Genomic DNA, 16,201 nt, shown 5'->3' on the forward strand with positions numbered 1-16,201 from the left:
GTGCTTTATGGAACCCTTTTCAAAAGGGTTGAAAGGGTTTTAATCATGCAAAGTTCTCTGAGTGTTCATGGTTCTTTATAGAACCATTTTCTTTACTAAAGAACTCAAAGAACCATCTTTTTAAGAGTGCTGAAGCAACAAGGTGGAAAATAAACATAGGAAGGTATTGTGGAATAAATAGAAAGTGGCAAAGATCTTGAATATCAATCTGGACAGTATTAAGACCATCGCTGTATCAAGACCAAGCCCATTAAACATTGTTCTTAGATTACCGTCTTATCAAGATCATTGTGCAAAAAAAAAAAAAAAAACACTTTTCAGAAAGCAGGCTGTTTGCTTTTTGCCTAAATATGGTTTACAATAGATTTGAACAGATTTAATTCAAATACAGTAATTCAAATACAGTAAATCAAAAAGAATAAAAACCAAACAGGTTCTGACATGTATTTTAGAATCTGTGTTCATTATAAATCGCTTGCTGCTTAGCAAGAAACAAACTGCAAAAAGTGCTTATTTTCAATTTTTCTATCATTCCAACTAAATTTCAGTGAGCAGCTCATTCAGTTCAGCCAACAAAGCAGTTAGCAGAAACAAGAGGACTGGCGATAGTTGTGTGTCTAACATCTGTTTCGCAAAGCATGACCAAAACTCTAAAAAAACAAACAAAAAGAACAATAAAGTAATTCAAAAGTCATTCAAGTGTAAACAGAAGTGAACTGGTGTGAGTTTGGGCAGAGTAATGACAGAGTAGCGTTCCTCCTGACCATCTTCAGGAGGGTGGGGACTATCATTACTGTACTCTGTGCAAATTCCATGTATATTTCGAATTCTGAACTGCCCTTCAGATCATCAGCTTCTTCTCTCTGTTCTCTGCAGACCAACTGTGACCGCACCATAGTCATCCCTGAGGTGTATTCATGGTCGACAGAAGAATCATAAACACTGATGCAAAAAATTTTACAAAGAATGGCAAAAAAAATAAAAATATGCAAACTTCATCATGAAAAACCATGCCATCTTCTAACTGTGCATGGCAAAAACATACGAAAGGCCATGGAAATTTACCTTCTGCGAATCATTTAACACATTAAACGATTGAACGAGTGGCATGGTCAAGCTGTGCATTTCCAAACACAAATAGAAAAAGAAAGGGCTTGAAAATTATCCGACAAAAAGGCTACAATTGTAGATCTTTTCTTTCGCCAGCCTTCTCAAACAAAGCACAGTTTTCAGCTAGTTCCTGTTGGCATTGAAAAGATTCGACACACCAACACTGAAACATTCTTCTGAGGTCAACCCAACCCATTTTGTCCTTGTGCCCCAGCACAAGTCCGTCAGGCCAGGTCGTGGCAGCGCTCTGCTGCAGTCCGTCTTCCTCCTGCAAGGTTGTCGGAGCATGCTATGGCATCGCTCAGCGCTGGAAAGGCTTGCGTGCCTTCTTCCGCCGGCGTGGGTGTTTTCCTCCTTCAGTCCAACATTCACTAGCTTCTCCTCGTTGTGCCCCAGGGTTAAAGAAACCTGGCTGGGGAGGGGGACCTGAAAACAGTCCACCAGTCCCTGCGCCAGCCCCTGAGGGATGATGGGGAGGCGTTCCTGAGGAGAAGAACCCACCGTTGGAGGAAGCATCAGCGGGAGAACCCCCCTGGAAGATACGGTTGAAGAAGTCCTGTAGGTCTGCAGGTGAGCCTGCACCTGGCGGATGGTCTGAAGGGGATCTGAGAGAGAGAAAATACATTATACACAAAAGGTCTCAGCTGAAAGTGTACAGCTGGTGTGTTGTGATATCATTTTATATGTACATTATTTTATACACACACACACACACACCATGTCCTGCAATTCATGTACACAGTGGAATTACAATTACTGTTATTAGACACCGGGGTGGAAAACAATAGATTTTTTTTAAGCATTATTTTTGAGGAGATGTACTGAGTATAGTTGAAGTTGAATATATGAAGTACTCTCTCAATTCTGACTGACTGGCTGACCCAAATTTCTGCATAATTCAATCATGAAGATGTTAAAGTCTAATTGATGGTGACACCATTCAGAGTGGTTTGGTGTGAAATGCTGTTCTAGAGAAATTGGCAGAGTCAGAAATTGTTCACAGAAGTGTTGATGGGGACCAGTCAGACTTTTTTTTCTAATACATGCAAGGCAGAGAGATATATGCATAGCGTTGTAAGGTATAAAAGTACATTAAGAATATTATTTTAGTTTTACCACTATTGTACCATTATCAACATTCCATATAAAACTCAAATGTGAAAGTTCACTAGTGGATTTAGATGGTAAATAAAATGGCTATAATTGTGTTGTAGTCATGGTGACCCTTGGTTCCTATCACCACCAGTGTAAAGAAATCTGAGTCTCTACGCTCTTAAAAAAAAAAAAAAGGAAAAAAAAGATGTTTCAAAAAAGGTCTATAGTAAAGGAAGTGGAACTATAAACACTCAAATAACCCTTTGCACGATTAAAGGGTCTGTGCACCATAAACGGGCTCTTCAGCTTGATGGAGAATGTGTTGTAGATGGTTCTATATAGAACCTTTTTGAAAGCTCTTCTATAGAGCACCCAAAAGAGCTCTTCCATTGTTACAGTGTCAAGCTTGGAACAATAAAAGAACCTTTATGAGTGCAATATAGAACAGTTTATAACCCTATACAGAACCGTCTAGAGCACATTCATGCACATTTTCCGACACTCTTTAATCAATGAACCAATTTAGACCAAACCACTACATCTCAATCACTATATTATGAAGATTTTTTTAATTGGTGGAATTCCCCTTTAATGAAGACGCTTGTTTTTTTCTCTTCATGCAAGTATATTTTTAGTTGCTTCCCCATTTAAGAAATTTTGATACAGGATTTTCACTTAAGTATAGTTTTTCTGTACTTTTTCCACCTCTCATAAGATGTCAACTAGGTTAGACTGTGGTTCACCAAAGAAAAACAAAGGGTTGTTACCTATGGCGGTTTGTGCCACTGTTACTTTTGGAACCAAAAGAGATGTGGTAGGGCACACGATGTGTGTCAGGAGAGATTCCTATCCGCTGGCAACCTGCCCACTCTGTATTAAAAATAAAAGATCAGTACACTTCACTGGAAAGCAATTCATTTCAACATACAACGTACTAAAGAGGTTTATATAAGCAGTAGAACCATAAAACAGCTATCAGTCACGAGTAATATAAAATACCAGTTATGTCATAGACTTTGCCATCCATAAAGGCAAAGTATGTGATCCGCAGGCCCAGCATGCTGGACTCTGCCCACAGGTCTCCCTCCTCAGCACTGTGTCGTTTATTGCACTCAGCACAGAACCGGGCTTCATGGGGCTCCCGGTCCATCTCAAAGCGCCTGCAGCACAGAGGGGAAAAGAGGAATGGACTAAATAAGAATTCTTATAAAAACAGTTTTAAAAAGGGCTAACTATGAAAGAAATGTGTGTTAAGTTAGCACTAATTTCTATAATCACTGTCCCTGCTAGGTTGGGATTCGTCCAGCAAAAACATTCAGCTAAGAGTGGCCCTGTGAGTATGTGTACCACAGTCAGGGAACCTTACAGACATAATAAAACAGCCAATGAGTGTAGGAACAGGGTAGATGCACCCAAAACACTAGCAAGTTAGTGTCCCTTGTTGATATGACCCTAATTTAATAATGGCACAATATGGCTTTGCATACGTACTTGTGCTTGCCTTCACATTTGGTGCACATCATGGTGTTCATGGCTTCTTTCAGGTCATCCTGCAGCTTCGTCAGGAACTCATTCATTGATCTGGATAGCTCTGTTGCTGCCATTCGCTTCCTGATTGAGTGAACAGGAATAAAGAGACTTGATATTTTGTCGTTTGATTCTTGATATTTGAAAATGTAAATATTTGTACAAAAATGGACCAAAGAAAGGTCAACATCAGGTACTAAGATGACTGTTACTACTGTTTCAAGATACGCAATGTACTTTAGTCCATGTTTTAAGATAAAAGTCTTATGATGTAAAAACTCACACAAGCAAGTTAAATGAGATTACAACTCAACACAGTTTCACGGAAACATGCCATGACTAGGACAATAGCCTCACAGCTCTAGTACAAATCTAACAGTCATTTTCAGATGTGTACTCACAGTTCATACTCCCGTCTTGTCTCTGGGTTACTGACGATGTCCCATGCTGCTCTAAGGACTTTGAAAGCCTCGCCAGCACGTGGGTGCTTGTTCTTGTCTGGATGGACCTTAAAGCCAAAAATACACATGCCTCACGCTTCATTTTTACTTTGAGTTTGAGTTATCACTTTGAGTGTTCAAGTGCCAAGTACTTCCTTATTAATTTTAAAAGGCAGCAAGAATCCAAGTACATTTAAAGTGTAGTAAATTTGCAGATGAAGGTGAAGTTTACCTGTACAGCCAGCTGCCTATAGGCTCGCTTAAGTTCAGACTCTGTGGCATGGGTGTTCACACCCAGGACGTTAAAGGGGTCCAGCTCATCTTCAGGGACCTGCAAAAGACGAAGGCTTTAATTTCCTAAAGGAAAATAAGATACTTCACTTCCTTTTAAGCATATCTAACATGATAACCAAATGCAGATACCACAACAGTGTAGGTTAAAAGTGTAGTGTATTCATTTCATGACTGAGCAGAAAATATCATGATTCATTTTTGAGTCAGAATGAAATCCAGAACAATTTGAACATGAGGTAATCACTCGCTACCACTCTCAGTACTTCCTACCAATAACACACCCTGGCTTGTTCATCTTTTACAGATACAGAGAACATTCCCTCTAACCACAGACCTACTTGCAACACTGCAAAATGCTGATAGTACTCACTGCTAAAACAGCAAAATGACCCACGTAAACACACTGAAGTTATAAATAGTGAGGGTGCAAGACAATAACACAACTCACTGCCCATCTAATTTGTTAACAGCAATCTGAATTAACACCATCATTCTACAGATGTGAAAAATCATGCTCCAATACCTCACACGAAGACATGCACACAGATTGTGGCTAAATGTTATTTGTTAGTTACTGTTAGAAATCTTAGAGACCTGCAATATGTAAAACTATCTAATCACAGTGTTGTTTTCTTTGAGCACCCTGACCAGTCACACTTCCAGCTGAGTTTCTGTGGGTGTTGTGATGAATCAAAATTTTTGGATATTCCAGAAAAAGGAAATTATTTTCATCAAACTAATGAAAGACAATCTTTAACTGTGTAACACCAATGTATTTTTAATGCTCACAATATGTAGCAATTTAATTGCAATACTAGTATTTTGTCCATGTTGTGCATCCAGACAGTCATGGGCAATATTACTATATATTACATCATAATTACATCACATTAAGCTTCTCTGAGCGTATCGTGGATATGGCAGCACTCAAAGGGCCGACATCATGGAAAACTGAAATTTCCACACTTTCTTCAAATAAAAGAGTTTGATGTAATGTTTAAAGACTGTTACAGGTTTCAAAATATGCCGTTCACTCCCCAGTCCATATATGGAAACTAAGCAGAAAAAGTCAATTTCCGTAATGTTACAGAAACCAAATGCATTTACAAAACCTATTCAACTGACTGCAGATCAACTCTATCCACTCAAAGTGTAGTTACGAGTGCTTCAATCCAGACTGCTTTTTGAATGAGGCAGCCAATCAGAACAAAGCTTTTTTGCATATAAAAGCCTGTTTAATTCCAAGGGATAAAGAGAAGTTAGAAAACTGTCATACAGAAATGAATTAGGTACATAAACCCACACAAATGTTATAATGGGACCTCAGGACATGTGCCTTTTAAGGAACAAAGGCCCAACTGAGCATTTAATTACAAAGAGAGTACCATAGTTATTCTTGCTTAATTGCAGCGCAGTGTGTGAAATGTTGAATAAAAAACATTCTACTTATAGTTTTTGACAAATTTTTTAATGTAGCACAAGTGGCGCTTTTTGTTCATTGTAACCTATCAAACTTATCAATATCATGCCGTATTATTGAGAATCAAGAAGTGTGTGATAAGATTTTCACCATATTCTTATAATATTTAAGGTAGAACTAATAAAGGTAATGAAACAATGCATGTCGAGTGCTAAGTACTGGGTTCGCTATTCAAGAGCTTTTGTTCGGTTTTTCTCTCAAAACAGCAGCAAAGGGAATTTCACATAGCATTGTAAACGTTAACCAGACAGGAAACAAAAGGGAAAGAAGCTTCCAGGACACAAACTATTTCTTTACTTTTATGGATTTTGCCCTTTCAAAACAGTCAATAAATGACAGAGTTAACCATCAGGTCCTAATGCTTCAAAATACAATTAAAAAAACCTGAAAACCAAATATAAAAACAGATGCTTAGAACAAGGACACTAAGAACATGATTATGAGTATAAACGTGTAAATTATATATACTGTATCTCACAAAAGTGAGTACACCCCTCACATTTCTGCAAATATTTTATTACATCTTTTCATGGGACAACACTGCAGAAATGAAACGTAGATACAACTTAAAGTAGTCAGTGTACAGCTTGTATAGCAGTATAGATTTACTGTCCTCTTCATGGAATTCACCAGAGCCCAAGTTGCTACTGGAATCTTCTTCCACTCCTCCATGATGACATCACAGAGCTGGTGGATGTTAAGACACCTTAAGACACTGCAGCTCCCCAGTGCCGGCAGCACTCACGCAGCTCCAGTCCATAATACTACCACCACCATGCTTGACTGTAGGCAAGAGACAGTTGTCTTGTTACTCCTCACCAGGGTGCCACCACACATGCTGGACACCATCTGAGCCAAAGTTTATCTTGGTCTTGTGAGACCACAGGACATGGTTCCAGTAATCCATGTTCTTGGACAGCTTGTCTTCAGTAAACTGTTTGCGGGCCTTCATGCGCGTCAGCTTCAGAAGAGGCTTCCTTCTGGGACGACGGCCACGCAGACTGAGTTGATGCATTGCGTGGTGTATGGACTGAGCACTGACAGGCTGACCTCCCACTTCTTCAACCTCTGTGGAAATGCTGCCAGCACTCGTGCATCTATTTTTTGAAGCCAACCTCTGGATATGATGCTGAAGAGGAACCGGTCCTGGAAAACCTCTGTATGACCTTGGCCACTGTGCTATAGCTCAGTTTCAGCTCAGTTTCAGGGTGTTAGCAATCTTCTTATAGCCTAGGCCGCCTTTGTGGAGAGCAACAATTCTATTTCTCACATCCGCAGAGAGTTCTTTGCCATGAGGTGCCATGATGAATATCCAGTGGCTAGTATGAGCAAATTGTACCCAAAACGCCCTGCTCCTCATTCACACCTGGAACCTCTTCCGACTCACTTGACACCATGGAGGGACAACAACACAATTGGGCACAATTTGGACATGTTCACTGTGAGATGTATCACTTGTGTTGCCAGCTATTAAGACAATAATGACTGCATGTTGAGTTATTTTCAGAGGACAGTAAAACTATACTGCTACACAAGCTGTACACTGACTAAGTTATATGCAAGTTTCATTTGTATAGTGTTGTCCCACAAAAAGATATAATATTTGCAGAAATGTGTACTCACTTTTGTGAGATACTGTGTGTGTGTGAGTATATATATATATATATATATATATATATAAAATATTGTATTATATTGTATTTAGAATGCTCATCATCTAACAAAACTATTGGTAAAAATCATGTCAATATCATGATATAAAAGTGCATGCGATATATCTCCCTACAATTGGGTAAAAACATGAGGTTAACTACCTGCGCCAGTGCCAGCAGTCTCTCAAGCTCTTGTCCAGGCTGACACTTATCTCTGTAGGGAGATTCTGGATTTGATGATTCATCTGAGGAGCTGCGCTTACAGAACCATCCTCTAACCCTTCCAATAATCATGGCTCCTTTCTTCCACACCCAGCAGTTCTGAAGAGCAAGCCACCATCGCCTTCCTCTTTCTCCACCCAGCCTTTCCAAAACACTTTTCATCAATCGGGCACCCAAGCACACTGCTACACTCAGGAGACCAAAACTGGACACAATGCCTCGTTGGGCCATGCTTGTGGCCTTACTAACCCAAACTACAAGAGCTGCACCCATGCACCAGGTCCAGTCTGCAATTCGTCTTAGATCCTGCTTCATTCCGGAGATATCCGTGACCTTGAAGAACACGAGTGAGCCAAAGTCATAAAGTGCAACTGCTCCTGATTCTACGGCGATCCCACAGCGGTGGGTCAAAGACACAATGAGGTCCACTACCATGTGGATACAGGAAATAGTCCACGGGCTGACAGACTCCGCTAAGAACTCACGGAATGCTGCCATCAACTGGGCACCAGTCTGCCTTCGTAAGCGGCCCTGGTTGTGATGGTGGTGGTTCCGTCGACGGACCTGCTTGTGCCTGCTCGCTCCAGAGGAGGACAGACAAGATTTATAGGAAACGGATGATGGGGATGTCCATGACGAACACTGCTCAGCTGGCCCTGAACCTGATCCACTTTTCTTGGACTTCCCTTTCTTCGCTGATGCAGAATTCCGAGATCCAGACTCATTGTTGAACTTTTCTCCATTTCTGCATCCTTTCTCATCAGTTTCATTAAACACGCTATTCTCGTCTTCCTCCAGCTGATCCATCCTGCCATTTGTTCTTGTATACCCACTTTCTTCCGCTTTCTCCTTATCCTCCACTGCTTCCATGTAACCAGAGTCTTCTTGCTGTAGATTGTCCAGCACCTCCTCGGATGCTGGATCACCGCTTTCCCTTGTCTGTGACTGACTAAAAACAGAATGGGAAGAAAGAGATCCATAGCAAGTCTCTTCACATATTTGGTCATTCATTGCGACATCACCCACAGAAATCCCAGCGCTTATATCCACTGGATCCCAGTGTCCAGCCATGATGTCTGTCCTTCTCGAAATCCCAAAGTCTGCCTAAACTGAGGAGGCTCAGGGGCCCGTCATCACTTAGAACAGGCTCCACTGGTCTTCAAGAGAACAAATGAGTCAGGCTCAGGTTAGCACAGCAGCACAATTGGTGCCAACCACTTCTTCACATGCACAAGTGAGACAAAAGCATGATGCCATGGACAGTTATTTATCTTGACCATCACTGCATGGGGACAGGCAAGTGCACGACACTTTTACTAGAAATATTTTGAAACTCTTGCCATGGAACCTGTGAACAAGAAAAAAAACAAACTGTCAGCTCAGTCAACCTGACTTTAGATCAGCTGCCTAAAGGGCCACTTTAACCTAAAACTAGCATTGTATCACTTTTTTGTGACACTAATTTAATTTAATGTATGCCTCTCACTACAATATCCAGCATGCATTGAGCAAATATATCATACAACTACCGGGAATCCTAAACGCCATAAAGAAACACACTAATGCAGGAGGTAATTAATAAATACATAATATTCAGCTTTCCAGATGTAACCCAAGATATCTGGCTTCCTTCAGCACTAGCCAGCTAACAGGGGAAAAAAAATAAAGCAGACCACACTCAGCTATCCAGCCTAAAGCACTCAGAGGTTTTTAAAACCTCCTCCCAACGTCAAGATACATCATCTGAACTTTTTTTTTAAAATGAAAAACAGAAAATATTGTGGCAAGACTGTAAGAGACAGTAGACATCTTCACAACAGATGCAGCAATGGGCCCATTTTCATTTAGGCCGGAGTGGCCTCTGTAATGCATCTGACAACTCAGTTTAGCCTGCATTACATCACAATTTGGTTCACATGTTGGGATGGGCTATATGGCAAAAATATTACATCACTATTCTTCAAGACATTTTCATGATACACACTAAGCATCATAATGTTTAGTTTTTCTTTAATAAGCTGGAATAAACAAAATAGAGCCTGTAGTTCCACATAAAAACACAACAATAATAATAATAATCCTATATCTACAATGATTTATTTAGTGTTTTGAAAACTGCACCAAATCCAGTTAAACAGGCCCAATTATGCTTAGTTTGCAATGAAGCATGTAGTCAATCAGCTTTTTTAAGTACTGATGATATTCATATGCTATCCTCAGAAAACCATATTGTAATTTTATATTATCATATTGAACACCTCAATTCACATGTATTAAGACTTTCAATAAAAAACACGTTTAATATGGAGAGGAATTCATACCAGATTGAAAAGCAATCTTTCAACAGAGACCTGCAGAATACATGTGAAAATAAAGAACAAAACCTACACTACTGTTTTCACCTTGCTGGATTTCTAAATGGTAAACAATGCATGAGGATGTGAATTTTAAAATGAAATGCTCAATTCTCACCAGAATTGAATGTCATCTGCCTTGAAATGTAATAAAGGTATGACTACATTGCTTTCCACCATGCAATCTGTGCACCGCATTTCACTTTTATGGTTGCATTTCATTTGAGAGGAATTCTGTATGTCCGCTGTAGAAAAGTAATGTCACGTGTGCATAGTATTTCACTGGTTTTTACTGTTATGGCTGCATTTCAGTAAAGAAAATGTGTCTAAAGTAGTGCACGGTGGATTGTATTCAACTCTGACATATATTCAGCATATTTAGTTTTTCAGTAAAGAGGCCAAGCAAGGTGAAAACAACATAAAAGAGGTTTTGTTTTTCAATGAGGCACTTATTCTGCAGGTCACTATAGAAAGAATGCCTTGCATTTCAGGTTTCGTCCACTGTAGTGACTGCTTTTTAACCTGCCGTCAATTCCTCTTCATAGTTCAATAAGTTGCTCCTTGTCGTAGTTTTGTCTGTTCTGTTGAAAGTGGACGCCACAAAATTACAGAACAGGCATGGCGAAAAACAACGACTCAAAAGACAGATGAAACGTCCTACTTACATTTCAAACCGAGACGTTTACAGTTTCTTTCTCTTTAAAAATAAATCTAGAACCGCTCTGAGCCAAAGCGAAGCATCCGGCGAAGCGTGGCAGTTTCTTATTTCCAAGCTTCTTGCTGGAATTTTCCCGTTCCGCCTTAAATGGTGCAGCAGTTACATTCTGGAGCTGGAATGTAACTGCTGCACCATTTAAGGTGGAACGGGAAAAATCGAAGCTGGCGAACAGGAAGCCAACTTCAGCCTCGTAGCATCCACTGCTTAGTGATTTCTTAGCTCGTTTCTCGTTGCTGTTTGGCTTCTTGCCGACAGCTTGTAAGGATGAAAGCCGCGTGTTCATGAATAGATGTTTACATATAGTGCATTCACGGTCAAAGTACGAAAGGAAAACGTTCACTTACTGGAAAAATGTTTAGAAGGCTCGGGTTGCGGCTATCAGCTAGCCTAGCGAGCAGGCTAGTCTTGGTGCAGAGAGTGCTAGCGAGTCTTCGCGGCGTATTGGAGGGGGAAATGAACAAACTTACGTTTTAGCACAGCTCTGAAACACCAGCGAGGCAAACCTGCCGTGAGCTGTTCCTCTGTAGATGTTTTAAACGGACATTATAGCTCGCTAGGCAGTGTCTGTCCTTGTTGTTTCTCTTTTTACTGTTCACTTCCGAGGGCAGCTGCAGACTGTGGTTTAGCTTCCGCTCAGAGCTGCAGCGTGGCTGAAGCTGAGACCGGGACCCCAGTTTTTTATTAGGAATAAACTGTTTATAGACACGATTGGGGCGAAATGCTTTGAAAAGTAGATTTATTGAAATATTGAAATATTGAAAAAAGGGCAAAGGGACAAATCACATTGAAGTTTTACATTTCACACGTCCGTTGACTGTTTTTTATACTTTTTTTATTGTCACAGAGCTTTGTGGTTTTGATATATTCTTCAGTTTCATTTAGAAAAACATAAAAGAAAGTTTTTTGTTAAAGGACTTTTAAACTTTAGAATATTAAGTATATCATATATATCTTCCTTGCTTTATCATATTTACAGTAACCAAACAGAAAGTTCATATAACAAAATAAAGGTTTCTTTTATATTATATATATTATACAAATATTTTCTCAATAATAAGCTCAAGAATTAAAATTTGATACATAAGATTTAAATTCTGAGATACTGAAACTGTAATTACTGTAAAACATTGTGTTCAGATCTTCCATGCAAGAACAGAAAGTTTTACTATTACATGAATAGTTCAGCATGAACAGTGCAACGTCCTTTAATGTTGAAGAGAAGCAGTGGAATCTTATTTCAGGTCATACTTCAAGCTGGTCTGTGTCATACTATTATAATAGTGAACTAAACTGCAAAAAACATTAATTCATTCATCATCATCATCATCATCATCATCATCATCTAAACTGCTTTATCCTTCTGGGATAAAACATTCACAACTAGAGGCAATTTAGTACCTCCAGTTAGCCTGACTGCATGTCTTTGGACTGTGGGAGGAAACCCGAGCCCCCGGAGGAAACCCACACGGACACGGGGAGAGCATACAAACTCCACATAGAGTTTGAACCTTATCTTATTTCCTACCTTCATTTTATCATTATATTGTTGTGCAGCAATAATCAAACTTTCTCCTAAGGAATTCTGTTCATTATTTCAGTGCACATATGTACCAAAAACTGGTAACTTTTCATTACATGACCACTTTCTAACCCCTTTTTATCACTTTTAAAACTAATATATGTAAATGAGCTCTGTTCTGATTGGTTGCCCTCTGTTGGCTTTCATTATAAAAGCAGTCCTCATAACTGTGAGTAAATGAATAGGCAGATGTGTACAAATGCCAGGGCACCCAGACGAAACCAACAAAGACACAGGGAGAACATGCAAATGCCACAAAGAGAGGACTCTGGGTGCCCGGCTGGGGAATTGAACCCAGGCCCTTCTTGCTTCTTGTATTTGTGACAACATTCAACCCCTCCCATTGAAGCTGAATCATCCTCCTTCAAACAATATGGATGTGTTGTGGTGAAGCCATATTGCCCTAGTTTAAATGAAAGTTAGCCACGTCATTGACCAAGCATTCAGTTTCCTCTGATTCTGACTCTTCCGGTTTGAGTCATAGCAATAACAGAACCAAAATGCGATTATTTGATTCAAATAAATTAGGGCATTTCAAACTGCCACTCAACTTATGTGAACAAAGTATAACACTATAACATATAACAATTGTCATCTTTTAATCAAGAATCGCAGTAGAGAATTTCAAACCAGAAAAGGCAGCTACATTTGATCAAACTGAGTATAGGATATAGTACTTTAAATGGCCCATATAATACAGATTTGTCTTCTCTTTTTAAAAATAAAAGATATAATATGTCAGAGTCACTTTATTTCGCCAAGTATGTTACACTTACAAAAAGTTAGTCTTGGTCACACTTGGATAGTATGTATATAATATACAGTTTATTACAGAATTATACAAACATTTGTAATAAGATGGTATAGAAAGGGCGATTCTACAGATTCAGGAAATGTCTGAACCGTATTTCTCTGTTGTATTATTGTGATGATAGAACAACATATATAGAAACAGTGAGTTTGACACAGAGGTGAGCGCATGGATTTTAACAGAACTCATTTACATATATTTGTCTTGAAGGCACAGTCAAAAAAATAGCCTTTCTAATTTTAAGTACTGAAGAGAGGGTGGAACATGGTCATGTAGAAATTAATTATGACTGATTTTACATTTACGGTATTTGGCAGACGCTCTTATCCAAAGCGACTTACAATTTGATTATTATTACACAGGTAGGCAAAGGCGGTGTTAGGAGTCTTGCACAAGGACCCTTATTGGTATAGTGCAGGGTGTTTGCCCAGGTGGGGATTGAACCCCAGTCTACAGCATAGAAGACTCATTCTCATTCTGTGTTCATTCTGAAAAACCAACCATTTTAGTACATAAACGATACAAACATCATAAATTGACCTCAGTGACAATAATGAAACAAGAAAAATGTTATGGATATGGGATGCAAGTACTACTAAGTGCTTCAAAAACACTTGGTGTATATTTGAAAGCTGGCTGTAGAAGGTGGTGATGTATTTACTGATAATTATTATGACTATTTTTTGTGCAGTAAATGTAATTGAAAGTGGCACGGTGGCGTGGTGGGTAGCACTGTCGCCTCACAGCAAGAGAACCCTCACCTGGGTTCGATTCCCCGGCCGGGCGACCATGGAGTTTTTATGTTCTCCCCGTGTCTGCATAGGTTTCCTGTAGGTTCTCCGGTTTCCTCCCACAGTCCAAAGACATGCAGTTAGGCCAACTGGACATGCTACATTGCCCGTGAGTGTGTGAGTGATTGTACATGTCTGTCTGTCTGCCCTGCAATGGACCGCCAACTTTCCTGATGACTGCTGGGATAGACTCCAGCACACCCCCTAACCCTGAGGGAGAAGCGGCTTAGAAAATGTGTGTAATTGAAAGTCATAAAATCAACTCATGTGTCTCTAGAAAAGCTTCATTCATCAACAGGCCTAAAAGCATGTACAATACTGTGCAAAAGCAAAAAATAATCTCATTTTCAGGAGATATTTCTGAGATGATTAGATATAAGATAATCCATTTGCACAATGAGTGAGAAAGACAGAGTGAAAAAACAAGAGTTACCAAAACAGATGTTCAAAAATGCTGAAGAGAAAATGGGCCTGCTAACAATCACCTGGAAGACTTAGTAGACACCAAAACGGTCCCCATCAGATAAACAGCACTTGAAGCTTTCATCACTGAGAGAGAGGAGAACATCAAGCTGGATGTGTAGCTGTCAAGAAGCCTCACTGAGAAAAGGAGACAGACACATCAAACAAAGAAGCTGAACAATGGACTGACCCCCCAGCGTCCAGACCTCAACATCCCTGAATGTGTTTAGATTAGTTCAGAAAATGATCAACCAACTTCTAAGACTGAACTTTAGAGTTGTGTCTGCAGATTTCTATGACATGAAAGTGAGTCTCCTGAACAGAATGGAAGCTGTAATAAAGGTAAAGAGTGATACAATCAACACCTTTTCCTGATTTTGAAAAATGCGCTTAATGGCTATTTTGACCGGAAAATAAATAAATCAAGGGTGGGGTCTCTGACTTTTGCACAGAGTTTACTTTGGAGTTGTGAAATCAAGTCAAGAGGCTTTTATTTTCATTCAATCTATCTACAAGTACACAGTGGAGTGAAATTACGTTCCTCCAAGGAACAAAATGGTGCAACATGGAACAGAATAAGCGATACAAAGTGCAATATGCAGACCACGCTCATTTCTGAGCATGAATTAGGGTTGTGGAATAAGGTGCAAAGATTATTTAACATGCTGTGATCTGTGAATACATGAGCACAGCGATTTCTGAGGTAGGATATATGCTGTATTTGAGTCAACAAAGTGTAAACACTGTATTAGCAGCAAGTACCAGTGCAAAAGAGCATCAAAAGAGGAGAGAGTTCAGTCATTGTGAGTTGTTGTGTTATTAATATTGTGAATGTTGTGTTATTAGTTCACTTAGGATGCTTTTTAATATTAATATCTGTTTTGATGGCTAACATTCACTATGTTGCCTCATATCTCTGAAAATTAAACATGTTTAAACACCAATTGTTATTAAACAATAGTTCTGACAAACTGTAGGGTCGCTACTGCTTTAGATAAACACAGCCATTCAACATGAATCAGCATTAAAGGGGAACACCAATAATTTTTCAAAAATTCTACATAATTAAGTGGTTGAGATGTAAACAGAGTCATTCAGAGTGGTTTGGTGCGAAATGCTCCGTTCTAGAAAAACTTGCAGAGTCAAAATTGTTCACAGTGGTGGTGATAGGAACCAAATGTCCACCTCTAAAAGCTCCCTCACAGAGTTATTACATGAAATGGTTATGAATACACTGCCTGATGTCTAAGACATTGTTTTATAGCGGAGGGGTACATGCAGGGCGTTGTGAGGTCCAATAGTCCCCAAAGAAAATCCCATTTTTCATATTTACGACTATTTCACCATCATAAACGTTCTGTATGAAATTCGTGCAGGTTCACTGATGGTTTTGGATAGTAAATAAAATGTCTATATTTGTGTTGTAGACAAGGTGACCCCTGGTTCCTATCACCACCACTGTAAAGAAATCTGAGCTTCTACAATCAACCATTTCACACCAGAACGACCCCAGAATGTTTACATCTCAAGGACTGAATCATTCAGAAATTTTGAAAAATCGTGAAAAATGGAATTCCCCTTTCAGTAGAGACTGACTGCAGCCTGCAATTCAGGTTATGTGATAGCCCATCTAGTGCAAAGTCTATGTGGGTGTGTGTTCAACACC

At 39.5% G+C, this 16,201-nt stretch overlaps 1 protein-coding gene across 2 annotated transcripts; it reads right to left on the bottom strand.

Moving 5' to 3' along the window:
• Positions 1 to 4: 4 nt before the first annotated feature.
• dnajc14 (DnaJ (Hsp40) homolog, subfamily C, member 14) lies at positions 5 to 11,496 on the bottom strand. Of its 2 annotated transcripts, none has more exons than XM_017704732.2 (8): positions 11,360 to 11,496; positions 7,761 to 9,168; positions 4,405 to 4,503; positions 4,134 to 4,240; positions 3,697 to 3,816; positions 3,205 to 3,365; positions 2,973 to 3,075; positions 5 to 1,715 (listed from the first exon to the last, which is right to left on the bottom strand). In XM_017704732.2, the coding sequence occupies exons 2-8, from the start codon at positions 8,889 to 8,891 to the stop codon at positions 1,412 to 1,414; spliced, it is 2,025 nt and encodes a 674-aa protein (XP_017560221.1). In that variant the 5' UTR covers positions 8,892 to 9,168; positions 11,360 to 11,496; the 3' UTR covers positions 5 to 1,411. The 2 variants fall into 2 exon arrangements, with proteins under 2 accessions (XP_017560221.1, XP_017560220.1); XM_017704731.2 differs by having other exon boundaries at positions 11,237 to 11,496.
• Between the last annotated feature and the right edge of the window lie 4,705 nt (positions 11,497 to 16,201).

Source organism: Pygocentrus nattereri, chromosome 21, assembly GCF_015220715.1.
Source record: "Pygocentrus nattereri isolate fPygNat1 chromosome 21, fPygNat1.pri, whole genome shotgun sequence".
NCBI lineage: Eukaryota > Metazoa > Chordata > Actinopteri > Characiformes > Serrasalmidae > Pygocentrus > Pygocentrus nattereri.